The sequence below is a fragment of the Cordyceps javanica genome, chromosome 4 (assembly GCF_051103115.1).
Source record: "Cordyceps javanica chromosome 4, complete sequence".
Lineage (NCBI taxonomy): Eukaryota > Fungi > Ascomycota > Sordariomycetes > Hypocreales > Cordycipitaceae > Cordyceps > Cordyceps javanica.
Genome location: NC_139298.1, coordinates 179,480 through 192,649, shown reverse-complemented (window position 1 = coordinate 192,649; position 13,170 = coordinate 179,480). Strand labels below are relative to the sequence as shown.

General features: G+C 55.6%; 2 protein-coding genes across 2 annotated transcripts; one reads left to right on the top strand and one right to left on the bottom strand.

The window, feature by feature from the left end:
• Positions 1-101: 101 nt before the first annotated feature.
• V2A60_005961 (uncharacterized protein) lies at positions 102-749 on the bottom strand (the record flags this gene model as incomplete). The annotated part of the gene is made up of 1 exon (XM_083257259.1): positions 102-749. The coding sequence occupies one exon, from the start codon at positions 747-749 to the stop codon at positions 102-104; it is 648 nt and encodes a 215-aa protein (XP_083113385.1).
• An 8,331-nt stretch (positions 750-9,080) lies between these two features.
• On the top strand, positions 9,081-12,682 carry V2A60_005960 (uncharacterized protein; the record flags this gene model as incomplete). Its single annotated transcript, XM_083257258.1, has 2 exons — positions 9,081-9,171; positions 9,345-12,682. 2 exons carry the CDS (start codon positions 9,081-9,083, stop codon positions 12,680-12,682), a joined length of 3,429 nt encoding a protein of 1,142 aa, XP_083113384.1.
• Positions 12,683-13,170: the final 488 nt, after the last annotated feature.

Here is a 13,170-nt window from a genome sequence, read left to right as displayed (position 1 = left end):
ATATCCGGCGTTGAATTCAAATACACATGTCCACTTTTCTCTAAATGTAGTGATTCTGAAATATATATACAAGCATCTCCCCTCTCCTCTCTCCCACACTCTCACGCCCACGAAAGCCAAAGCACCATCGACACCGCTGTCAGCACGACCGCACGCCAGCCAGCAGCACCCGCCGCCGCCCGCTCCGCACCGCTGCTCATCTGCCTCTGGACCTCGTCCCCGTACCGGCCCTGAATGTTTCCCCTGGGCCAGTACTCGCAGGCGACGAACCAGCCGCGGTCGCCGGCGCAGAGCACGCGCTCGCAGCCGACGGTGGTGGTGGCCTTCCAGACCAGCTGGGTGAAGTGGCCGGTGGCGTGATCGAAGCCCGGGTCGGCAAAGTCGTAGACACGGCGCTCGTCGCCCCAGGCCTCGACGGCCGCCGTCGCGTTACCGTACCCGATAGCGATGTTCTCCCCGTACGGGCCGCCCGAGTGCTCGAACGCGCAGCCCGCCTGCTGCGCACGCCCGTCCAGGTACGAGGCCGCGAATGAGGCCAGCGTGGCGTTCCACGCGAGCTCCGAGGCGTTGTGCTCCCGCCGGTAGGCGTTGGTGGTACCGAGCACCGCCGACGTGAAGACGTGTCTCTTCGAGTAGGACGGTTCCCGGGAGGGGATAGAAGGGGCGGCGGTGATAGTGACGGTGACGGCCGAGGCGGAGACGCAGTGGTGTAGTGGTTGTAGGAGTAGGAAGAGGAGGAGCAAGGGCATGCTGGCTGGCGTCAACATTATGATGCTTGTTTTGGCCGTGTAAGCGCCAAGCTTGAATGGGGTCGTGCCGTTGGACCACAGGTCGCGACGTCGAGTTTGGGCGTCCTGAAGAAGAAGAGAAATCTCTGTCTTAATCGAATATCGAGACAGAGAAACGAAAAGAAAACAAAGCTTGACGGTTTTGGCGAGCATCGTCATAGTGGCAGCACAAGGATGGTAAGCTGGGGAGCTGCATATATTAACTACATCATCATCACCACCACCGCCCAATCAACTTGCACGCCTGGGCGGGCGCGCGCCATGGCTTGCAGATATTTGGAAGAAGAAAAGGTCGAGCCCTAAAAAACTGGTTTTCAGCGGCCAGCACCAGAAGCCTACATGCCGCGAAACAAGCGTTTTATCCTCGCAGAGTGAAAGAGCAGTGTGCTGTCGACTGGCTGGCGAAGCTCTGACGACAAAACTGGTCATTGTACGGGGGCCACTATACCCGGCGCTTAATGGAACGCACTTTCAACCCATGGCAAGGGGCCGGCGAGGCGGTGTCATTGCGACAACAGTGTGTCCGACGTTGAGCAGAATAGCATGCAAGATTGGAAGCGGAAAGGATAAATACGACAGAGAGAGGGAACAAAGAAACGTAAAGGGAAACGTAAAGGGAAACAAAAGGACTCAGGTCGCTTCTGTGCCTCGTGCATTTCACCTCATCCTGGTCGAGCGCCGCCACCGCCGAGAACACCGACCGACGGGGCATCATTGCCGTATCGGTGCTGTAGAGAGCTGATCTCCCGATATGGGATGGCCGGGACTTTATGCCTACTATGTACTTAGCAGGTGACCACCCCAAAGTAGCAAAGTCGTCGGCTGCAGCACCAGGTGGCCCGGCCCCTTGCTGTTCTGCTATAACGTTGGTGCAGTCTGTGTCTAGGTATATCATATAACTAAGTAGTCATGTGTGTGTGTGTGAGTGGGCGTTGTATTGTTTGTATGCGTGTTTAATGGTGCAAGGCCAAGCGCCGCGCCCACTAAAATCCTGCCACGGTGAAATATCCGTACCGGGGCGCGAGACAGCCTATTTTCTGCATGAAACGGAATGCAATTTGCCGAAAGGTTGTGTGCATCATCGACCAGGGATACTCTTCACTGCCAGCTGTTGACTGAAAAGCAGCCCTGAAGACGCCACCGATTGGGATCCGAGGAACGCAGTTCTCCCATTGAATCTCCGATGCACATTTGGTTTCGCCATGTCGTGTACTTATCAGTTACCCGCACGTTTATGGGGCAGGATATATATATATACATACATCATTAGTGAGCGGCAATATCTCCAAAGAAGCCCCGTCAAGTGATATCGGATGGCGGCGTCGCTTGTTCTATTGGGGGGGTGCGCGCCGGGTCCCCGAGTCCCTGTGGACGCCGCGGACGGAGTGTGCGTCTTGTTTTGCCGCAACAGAGCCCGCCCTCTACTTACAAGCTTGGTACTGGGTACTCCGTACAGGCTGAAGCAAAGCGATTTCTCAGGCTGCTCTGCGCCGACCCTTGCCTGCGCAGCGTGACTTTACTCAGTAGCACGCTGGTAAAAGTCAAGCTGACAGTGAGCGCGCAAAGGCATCTACCACAAGTTTGTCAAGAGTACTGCTCCAGACTGTGACGCCATTGGTACGGGCAGTACTACTGGGCGGCGCATAGAGTTCATTGCTGTTTGTAGCAGACGCGTATGACGAAAAGCTCGCATTTCCGCAACTCCCTCACTCATCTTCCATTCGACTTGTTCTCTTTTGCCAAGCCACCAATTCACGGGTGTGTGTGAGTTCAGCAACGGCGTGCGCCTCAGACAACAAGTAGCACTTTCGTATACCTTGTATTGTACTCCGTACTACAATTTCAAATTAGGGGACCCATGGCTCAGTCCACGTACTGGCGGACAGGCATTGGTTATGCCATTAATATCGACAAAGTTGGCCGCCACAGTGGGCTCGCACGCCGAACTTGTTTCGCACTAGTTACTGGTAGGCCAGCGCGTGGCTGTGTGGGCCTCGTCGCAGGATGGCGAGCCATGTATTGGTAGTCGTACGAACAAAACATGTGTTCTTCTGTTGGTGAACAAAGGTAGCATGCTGGCAAAGAGAGGCAACGGTGCGTAGTGGTAGTGACTAGCCATTGTCTCGATCGAACTACGTACATGAGACCGCGGCGCAAATCAGTGAAGGGTCTTGCACGACTCAGCTTGTGCGAACTGGAGGGACGCCCAAAGGAAGCCGGCCAGAATCCGGGGTATCAGGCTCGGGGCATTCCGGTTATTCCGGTACCAAGTCGCCATGGCTGGCAAGTAGGACTCGGACAAACACTCTTTCCTATCCGATCGCTGACCGTGGCTCGTCGGTCCATGATGGTGCGGCGCATTTACAAGTGGCCGACCACTGTGGGTGCGTGACATGCCGCTCCAGAGTACCGATTCCCCTGCGGCTTCGCGGTTCCCCCAACAGGAATCAGTCAGCATTGGCCGTTTCAAATCCGCGGATGTTTGGCGGCGCATCACATGCCATACATTGGCTCTGGGTGAGTCTGATCTTTGTCAAGCAGCTCTGTGCAAATTGTGTATCTGTGATAGCCGTAAAGTTCGCGGCAACAAATCCCAAGGGCGCTCTTCTTACGGGTATGAGCTACCGCCGGCACTCGGATTCAGCAACTATACCTTGGCGAGTCTGAATGACGACTCGCCACGTCTGCCCAGGTTGTTATGGACGACTCAGCGCAAACTCTAATGCCCGTGTGCCACCCGCCCAGCGACCGACAGACCTGATTGATGACCCACACCAAAGAAAAGACAAAAAGCTGCGAAAAAAAGTGAGCAAGGGATGACAGAACTCTTCATTTCAGAAGGTGCCATTGCACGCTTCTTGGACATGGCCTGTATGATGGCATGGCAGTATCTGACACTTTGGGCGAGTCCCACTCATCATCCGGGGAAAGCCTGGGGTTGAAACGGGGCGCGGAACATTGATGGTGGCCGTGTCTAGACTGGGCCAATGCGTGAAGGAACTGAAATGATGCACAGGTCTTTCATTACTCATGGCGCCAGCTCAGTAAGTTGGCGAAGTCCGTCTGGGATGGGGAAGCGAGCCAGAAAGGTGTGTTGGTGACCAGACTCCACCACTCGAAGCTGGGGGTTGGGCATTTGGGCTAAAATTATAAGCCGACTTCTGGTACTCCGTAGGTAATGTTGATATCCTGTGGTGCTGTACAGCGGACAACGCCACTTCGTTTGACAGTCAGCTGGGACCAACAGCAAAGAGATGAAACTTGGTAGGGTTTGAAGTTGATTATCGTCACGTGCGAAATGGCTGTCATAGACAGGTATTACAAGTCTGAGAGGTCTGAGAGCGAATTGTGAGTAGCGGGGGTATGAGAAAGCTGGGGATAGAGACGACGCATTTGTAGCAGAGGTTGTCTGCATAAACTGTCGCAGCTGAACAAACACAAGTGTCAGGCAGGCTCCGGCGTGGTCGAGCTGAAGAATAGTCTACGCGCCCAACACGCCGCTGGCTCCAACGACCGAAACGAGGCAGGGCCGTACTTGGAGGAGGACCAAAGAAGGTTGCCGGTTATCGGGTATTTGAGTGGCCGTCAACCGTGTATTCGAGGGTCAGATGGAACAGAATAACTGCCTAGTTAGCGGTTTGACGATGAACAGGCTGCGCACTGTGCTGCGAGGTTGGAGGGTGTGGGTGGTGGGTGGTGGGTATAGGCCCTATTCAGTAGTTGCAGGACTAGCTTGCACAAGGCCAATCTTAGCACAGACGACGGCTCAATCAGAGCAAAGTTCCGTGTCAACAACCCCTGCCCATTGCGCTCAGCAAAAAAATCGATCGACCATTTTAGGAGGACCATGTAGACGCTAGACAGGGGTCGGCAGGGTTCTGCGTGCGCCAGCGGGCAGGGAGCCAGGGACAGGTCAGTCGACTACCAGCGGCTTTCGTGAAAGGGTCGTTCACTGCGAGGTCTAGAATTCCGAGTGCAAATTGGATGAACATGGTGTCGTCCATGTAGGTGGCCTGGGTTGTTGACGATCAGCTGCAGGCAAAAGGCCTACCGTTTACTCTATAATCCGTACAGATAACTCGATAGCTCGACCAGACGCCTGCCATGTTGACGACAGGTACTTAGGTATCAGAGGCTCTGAGTCGGCTGTACTTTTGTCGACGGGAATAAAAAAATGGCCGGGCTAAGTAGGCCACAGCATCGCCGCGGCTCTTGCTGTCGGAGCCGTGGTACTGATACATGTTTGTGTGAGATGACGATTGGGGTGTGCAGATCTGCGCCGTGGCCGCAAGGGCGCCAAGTCTTTGCTCTTCTATACGATTCGTGTGATCTGATGCGTGACGATGGCAGTTGAAATACTGTTGGTAACGGTTGCACGAGAAATCATGCCGACACTGTGTGACACTTGTTCATGGTGGGAGCAGCCTCTGGTGTGTGATATAGTTGGACATGCAGCTGGGGCCACATCCAACAGTCGCTAGCGCCGCCACAAGGTCAGCAACGACAGACAGGGAAGAAAGCAAAAAAGGTACCAGCTGGAATTGTCGAAATGAGAGCAAGGGGGAAAGGTGGAAAGGCGGCGTAGTCTGGTGGCGAGACAATCCTTTGAACTGACAGAAGCAGGCGATGATGACGCGAGGAAGAAGTTTTCTGCAGGCTTGAGTTACATGGCGTGTTTGTGCTGCAGGCAGGAAGATGGCGCGGGCGTCGTTGTCGTCGGCTTTGGGAGCTACTTGGTTACCTCCTACCTGTAGGTAGCTGGGTTAATTAGTAGGTAGTAGGTAGTTACTTAGTAAGCGAATCGAGCTGCGCCGGTGGCAGCCGAAGCAAACGGCCGTTTCGGGTTTACTTTTGGACCATTTGTGCTGTTGATTGGTACCCAAGACCCGGAGGACCAAAAAAAAAAAAGAAAATAGGCCAGCTGCAAGGAGTTGAACTGGATTCATCAGTACGGAGATGAACCAGTTTGCTTCCGGAGCATGCGCAAGTTGTGGCTCCTATGCTCACAATCGGAGTCTACAGTGGTTGAGTGGGTAGACAAGTGGACGCCGGCCGGGTTGAAGCGGACCTACAATTGGTGATTCCACTACCAGTACGGAGTACCCAATGTTGCCAGTCCGCCAGTCAGTCATCCAGTCTGCCGTTTGCATGGACAAATGTCACCACCCGTCACCCTTGGGCGGACAGGTGGAGAGCTCTGAAACAGGGTACCGTCCACAACGGATTCACTTTCAGGATGCGCGTCAAAGCAGAGACGGAAGGCGAGAAAAAAATAGAAAAAGCAAAAACTCAATCTGCAGTATGTTTGGTATGTGGTCGCGCGGGCGTGCATGCTTCTGGTGGTACGGATGGTTTGGATGTTGGCGACGGCGAAAGCTCTATTTTATCGAAACGAGGTAATGAATGAGCGGTATACAGATACTGTTGAGGGCAGTGGACGGCGTTTCTCTCTCTCTCTCTTTCTTTCTACTTATTCGTTGTCCCGAGTCGGGACATTTTATAGACGACAATTATCTGCCTCGATAGCTTCTCCTTTCCTTCCTACCTCCCTTCCTTCTATTCAATTTTTCCCTGCCTTTCTCTTCTTCCTCTCCATCTTGTCGCGTTGCTTGCCTCTCCGCCCTGGCAAACTGGCCTCAGCAACCTGTCGCGCCAAGTGTCTTGAGTGTCTTGCGCCGTGTATGCCGCACAACGCCCACCTGCCACCCATCCACCCTATGCAGATGCAGCCAACGAGAGGGGCGCGAGGCTGCGGCAGGCCCTAATGCCGATGCGTACATGTTTTAGCTGGCACATGTATCTGCAGGCCGAAATGAGACATGGCATGTATTTAGTCTCCAACGAGGTTGTGAGCTGGAAGTCGGCACCATGTCTGCTGTCTGGTGGCATATTTGAGTAGGGGAGTTGGTCATTTGAAAAGTGAGTTGGATAGAGGCATACAGGGAAGCGGCATCGATCGTATGTTCGTTTCCCCCCCAGAAACTACTTAGCACAGCAGCCGCCACGACGGATGAAAATCATACAACCATGCAGGCCGGCCCCATCAAGTCGGCAGCAATAAATCGCTAGAGCATTGGCGACGTGCATCATGCTTGCGTGGCTACACGGAGACGTACAGGGGCCTTGCAGAGGCTTTACAGCGAGTGCAACGCTGGAGCGCGACGAGACCCTGGCTTCTTTTTATTTTAGTTTTCACCAACCACCTATAAGTACCTAGTAATTCTTTTTCGACTGGTGAGTTTTCGGTTTATTGGTACCTGTCTAAGTACGAAGGTACCTTGCCAAGTAGACGAAAAGCCCCCCTTGGGACGACGCCTCGCATCCAAGGCGTCCGGTCCTGGATGCCGCTCTTACCAGAGTGAACCCTGTTTCCCGCCCAAGATGTGCTCAAGTCTCTTGAAAGGTCTGGCCTGTGACTCTTGATTATTGTCATGATTACATTCTTTTCTCTTTCGCCTCGTTTTCAACTTGGGGTTGTGCCGCGTCTTTCTTGTGCCGCGCCTCGACTCGGCCGTTGGACCCGTTTGTTGGTTAATGTACCCAGCCAGCACTGACTGTATCGCGGCCGGACGGGGCGGGCGTCGCATCGCATCAGCCCATACTCCAAGCTCCACGTCTGCGAACCTGCAGCTGCGAGCCAGTTTAGTACTCTGCTTAGTCCCTTTAATTGGCAGCAAATGCCCCGAGTAGCTCGTCCTATGTTTTTTTTTTTTTTTCCTTTTTCCTTCTCGTCTTCATGATGAACTGTAGATTGCGCAAGCTGTTTCTCGCCCGTTGGCGACTAGAGAAAACGGGCGTGACGAGTCGGAGGTACAAGGTGCCCTGGCCTGGGTACCTAGCACCTACTTAGTGGGTGGTAGGATACCTTAGTAGCTCGCCAGCGATGGGCTCTCACTGTGCCCGGACGGTTACATTTACTGTGCCCACCATCCATGTCGGTGCAATGCAACGGCGTCGCGCGACGCCCAAGACATGTCTAGAAGCTTTTCGAAAGGCAAAAAAGAAAGAGAGAGACGTGCATGGGACACGGAACTATCAATTAGGCAGACGAGAGCAGATCGGCCAGGTTCGTCCTGTCTTTTGAATACCAAGTAGCAAGGCAAACTCAAATATTTAGATACCTGGCCTGTACCTGTCCAAATATGGCACGGCGAGCGCCTAAAGCCGGCCACCCACTCTCGCTATAATAAGCCTGGCCTGGGTAACTCGAGGTACCTGCTAGCCTGCCTACCCACCCAAACCATCAGTAGACCTTCCAGGGGCCGTATTCTGGCGTCCAAGCTACGATGCTGCTGTCAGGCCACTGACGTACCTGCGCAACGGGCCTGTTTGTGCAGATTACTGAGCACAGAGTACACAAGAGCCCAGATAGGCAGGTAAGGTACAACACAGGCCGAGGTGGTCAAAGAGGCTGGCACCCCACCTTCCCACGCAACAAGCCATTGCCAGTTGCCAGCCCGGCCCTCTAGCCCTCTACTGGTAGCCCACCAAAGCGGCGCGATGCCGCAAGGTCCCCTATAAATATTGCACAGTGCGACTTCGCACCCCGCCACTCTCGCTGTTTCTAGCTGCCTTTGGCTGCCACAACCTCCCCAACTTGGGTCTCTCTATGTACCCTTCTACCTGCTGAATACCTTTGGCCAGCCCGTGGCTGCGCTAAAGTCAACCTCGCCTTCTTTCTTCCCTCACCACTCTCTTCCGCTTCCACAGCTCTGCTTCCTCTTCTGCCTCTTCTTCTTCCTCTCTTCTTCTTCTTTTTCCTCTTCCTCTCCTCTTTCTTCTTCTTTCCTCCCTGAGCAGCAATTGCTTCGTCTGGCGGGCCCGTCTTGTTTGCGAGCCATCCTTTCTCTCCTTTTCTGCCCGCCCCAACTAACACTCCCAATTCAACCGACCGGCCCGAAATCCCGCTCTGCGCATCTCGTTTGGCATGCAGCTCCTGTTGCTTCCACCATCCACCAACGCCAACCGCCGCCCGTCTTCGCCTCTTATCGCCCCTCCCTAATCAGCGCTCTCTCTCTCTCTCTCTCTCTCTCATCCCCCCACCATCGACATTTCTCGCCCGCTTGTCTCCCTCTCTCCCTGCCTACCTACCTACCCTTCTCTGCTGCCCCACGACAGCTCGACGGCCGCCGCTCAGCCAACAGTGGCGCTCACCGCAATCACCACAACGGCCAGCACAACAGTCGTAGCCGCTGCCGCCGCCCTCGTCGCCGCAGCACCTTTGCTAAAACGTCGGGCTTGGCCATGGTCATGAATGATTCTGGCGCCAGGCCGTCTCGCTCTTCATCCATCATGACTTCGACATCGCCCGCCGCCGCCGCCGCCGCTGCCGCCGTCGCACCCCCCGCTACTGCGCCTGCGAAGCCCGCCGCCGACGATTCTGGTGAGAAAAATCCCGCCCACTGCCTCGCCGCCATTCCCTCGTTGGCCACCCTGCCCCTCGCTTGCCAGCAGCCTCTCTACCGGGCCGCACGTCTCGGAGGCATTTCATTTCTCCATTGCTCTGCCTCCACCCTTGCTTGTCAATCAAGGCTAACCTCCGTGGCCACCTTGCAGCTTCTACCATTACCGTCAACCCCAAGCCGGCGCCGCCCACCTTTCCTGCTCCAAAGACCGATAAGCCACGACCCCACGTCTGCGCGACTTGCCAGCGGTCCTTTGCCCGTCTCGAGCATTTGAAACGACATGAACGCTCCCACACCAAGGAGAAGCCATTCGAGTGTCCCGAGTGTCAACGATGTTTTGCTCGCCGAGACTTACTTCTGCGTCACCAGCAGAAGCTGCATCAGACCACCACCCCCTCGGCCCGCCCACGCAACCGCCGAGAATCCGCCAGCGGCGTAACCCCCGCCCAGGCTCGACGAAAAAATAGCATAGCAGGCGCCAGTGTTGGGGCCGCCGGTCAAGGGAATGCCCAGATGCGGCCTCGAGCCAATACCATAAGTCATGTCGACGGTTCCGCCATGCAGATGCTGGCCTCGGCCAATGCCCCGGTCGCCAGGGGCATGGGTGGCCACAACAGACACCCTTCCCTGGTGGGCCTGCCGCTGCACAACTTTGACTTTGGCGGCATGTCTCTTGCCCTCAGCCAGCGCGGCATGGCCTTGAGCCTCTCCAAGCTCGACACGGGCACCAACGCCGAGCTGGACCCGGCCCTGAGAACAGCACCTGCTGTTGGTCCGTTCGGCACCGAATTCGACTTTGAAAATCTGCTCTTCGGCCATGGATCCACCATCAACCCCAACGCCCTTCACTACAATGACTCGCCCCAGTCCATGAATGTCGACCAGCAGTCCCCCTTCAGCTCCTCCCTCAACGACCTGTCCTCGGGTCAGCCGTTTGACGACGGTCTCGACTGGGTTGCAGGCTTCGAGCATCAAATGACATTTCAAAACAACGAGAACGCCATTGACGGCTCGAGCCCTTCGGCAATCAGCACCACCAGCCAGAGCGGGATAAGCGATGTCATGGTGGACGGTTCCAATCACCCGGTCCCGGCGGGGTCTTCCACCATGTGGCAGCCCTCCGTCATGGGTCCGCCGCAGATGACGAACCCTTTTGCGATGGATATCAATGGGTCGGTTTTTCCGGATCTCCTAAATGGAGCACCTGTATCACCTCAGCCAGCTTCTCAAAAGATCAATGACCCCTACCTGTCCACGCCTCACTCGCAGAGTTCAATGAACCCATCCGTCGTAACGGGACGCAACGCGCAAAGCATAAGCAGCTCCCCAAGCTTCCATCCCGGCCCGGACCCTACGCGCCCCATCGCTGCCGGGAACCTCGGAGCCTCTCCCGTAACCACCATCACAGATGCCACCAGGACCGCCATTGTGAATATCCTTTCCAAATCCCAACCATTTGGTCGTAAACCCGTCCTCAAGACTGCGCCGCAGACTGCCAATAACCAGCCCACCGAGCAGAAGCTGCCCGCAACCCCGGATCTCCAGCGATACGTTACAGCCTACCTCACGCATTTCCATCCGCATCTCCCCTTTTTGCATGTGCCCACCCTCAACTTCGACATGTCCAGACCCGGCCTTGACGACGAGGAAGGCTCCCACGGCGGCAAGGGATGTCTCGTCCTGGCCACTGCCATGATTGGCGCCCTGTATGAACGAGACCTCGAGGTCTCCAAGGAAATCTTTGAGCTCTCGAAGCGAATGGTCTTTATGTTTCTGCAGGACCGTCGCAAGCAGGAATTGAGCCGTGCAAGGAGCACCCCGTCTCTGAACGGCTCACAGCCGAGCGACGACGGCTCCGACACGCCCGTCTGGCTCGTGCAGACCATGCTCTTGAACGTTTCCTACGGGCACAATGTTGTCGATAAGATTGCCACGGATATCGCCTCTATGCACATTTCGTCCTTGGTGGGTCTCGCTCAGGGTGCCCAACTGGCCAAGCCGACACAGCTTCACGTCCCCAATGTCGAAGACGTGCACATGGCCAACGATGACAACTTTGAACGCAACAGAGACCATCTCCAAGACCAGCAATGGCTGGAGTGGAGTAGGATGGAGGCGCGCAAGCGCACTCTCTACGCCGTGTTCCTCTTGTCCAGTGTTCTGGTGACTGCGTACAACCATGCACCAGCTCTTACGAATTCTGAGATTTTGATTGATTTGCCATGTGACGAGGAATTCTGGGCCGCCGAGACGAGTGCCGATTTCTTCTCCAAGGGTGGAGTCCGCGGTGCTGCTCACAACACTCCACCATTTCGTGAGGCCCTGGCTGAGCTGCTTCACTCGAGCCAAAAGGAAACGGGTGGCATGGCAGCCCAACCCATGGCGGCCGCCTTTAGCATGGTCTCGGACCGCAGCGCGATGGCCGGAAGTAAGTTGAGTCCCAGCTCCTTTGCCATGCTTCTTCTCATCTATGCCCTCCACAACTACATTTGGGAAACGAGGCAGCGACACCACAACAAGGTGTGGACGAATGAGGAGACGGAACGAATGCACCGACATATTGAGCCTGCACTGCGCGCTTGGCAGATGGCGTGGGCAAGCAACCCGCGTCACTGCGTGGAGCAGCCCAACCCGTACGGCCTCGGCCCACTGCCTTCGGACGCCATCCCGCTGCTCGATCTGGCGTATGTTCGCTTGTTTGTCAATCTGTCGCGCGCCAAGGAGCGATTCTGGGAACGCGATTGGGTGGGGATGGCCAACGAAATTGCTCGGGGCAGCCAGGTGCTCGGAAATTCGCCCGACGAATCGGCCACGGAGCCGAGCAGCAGAGAAGAGCCAGCCGACACGACCATGGGGGATGCTCTCGTGTCGGACTCTCCCGGTCCTCAAACGCAGTCGATTGACTTTGCCAAGTTCAACTCGGTAGACGACTCAAACTCGGCCGAGCGAGTAACGTCGCGACGCGAGAAGCACCTCCGAAAGGCATCTTTCTTCGCTGCCGACTCCCTCCTCATGGCTGACCGCCTCGGCCTTTCCGTGGCCGACCTGTGGGGCCGCGAGCTCCCTCTCCAAGCGGCGCTGTGCGCGTTTGACTGTTTGCAGGTGCTCGCGGAGTGGGTGGCGACGCTGCAGGACCGCGTCGGCCCGTACCTGGGCATTGTGGGCCAGGACGACATTGACTTTGCGCAGATGCCGGCCATCATGATGCTGGAGGAGGACGACGTGCGCCTTCTTGAAAAGGTCAAGAATATCATTGACTCCATTGCCAAAAAGGCCAAGGAGAAGCTCGCAGCGTCCGGCATCGACCCAGACTTTGAACTCATCGAGCCGGGCGGCTACGTGCCCAGGCTGCTGCGGCTTTTTGGTGTCATGCTAAAGAATGCGGGCGTCTGGCAGGTGTATCTGATCCTCTCGCAGTGTCTCGAGTCGCAAGCTCTGCATGCGCGCAATCGTGCCCAGCGGTCAACAAGTACGCACATGACAGATTAGACGGTTAGCCAGCATCGTGACTCTGATCAGTGTGTGATGTGATCAGTCCTCCCTCTGGCAAGTTCGAGTAGGGACAGTACATAGTATTATAATCATGCGAGAGAATTGAAAAAAAAAACCCCCCCGATACCCCCGGTTGAATGATGAAACGAATCTGGAGAGGCAAGATATTCACGGACTGATGAGTGGAAGAATAGGGATGAATTGGAGGCACACGGTGGGCTTCTGGTTGGTGATCCGGCTGTTGCCTGGTGTTTTGGGATTAGGGAATATGTGGAATATGCGGAATCTTGTGTTTGCTCAATTGTATTTAGCAAAGTAGGAAATCCAAGGCTATTTGCTTTGTTCATAACAGCCGACACTGGTTGTCGACACTGGACTGGCCTACACTAGTGCAGATGATGTTGTACTGCTATACATCAAAATACTTCACCAACTGGTGTGGTACCCACCTTTTGCCAGCGGACCAGTATCGCGACAGATGAGGA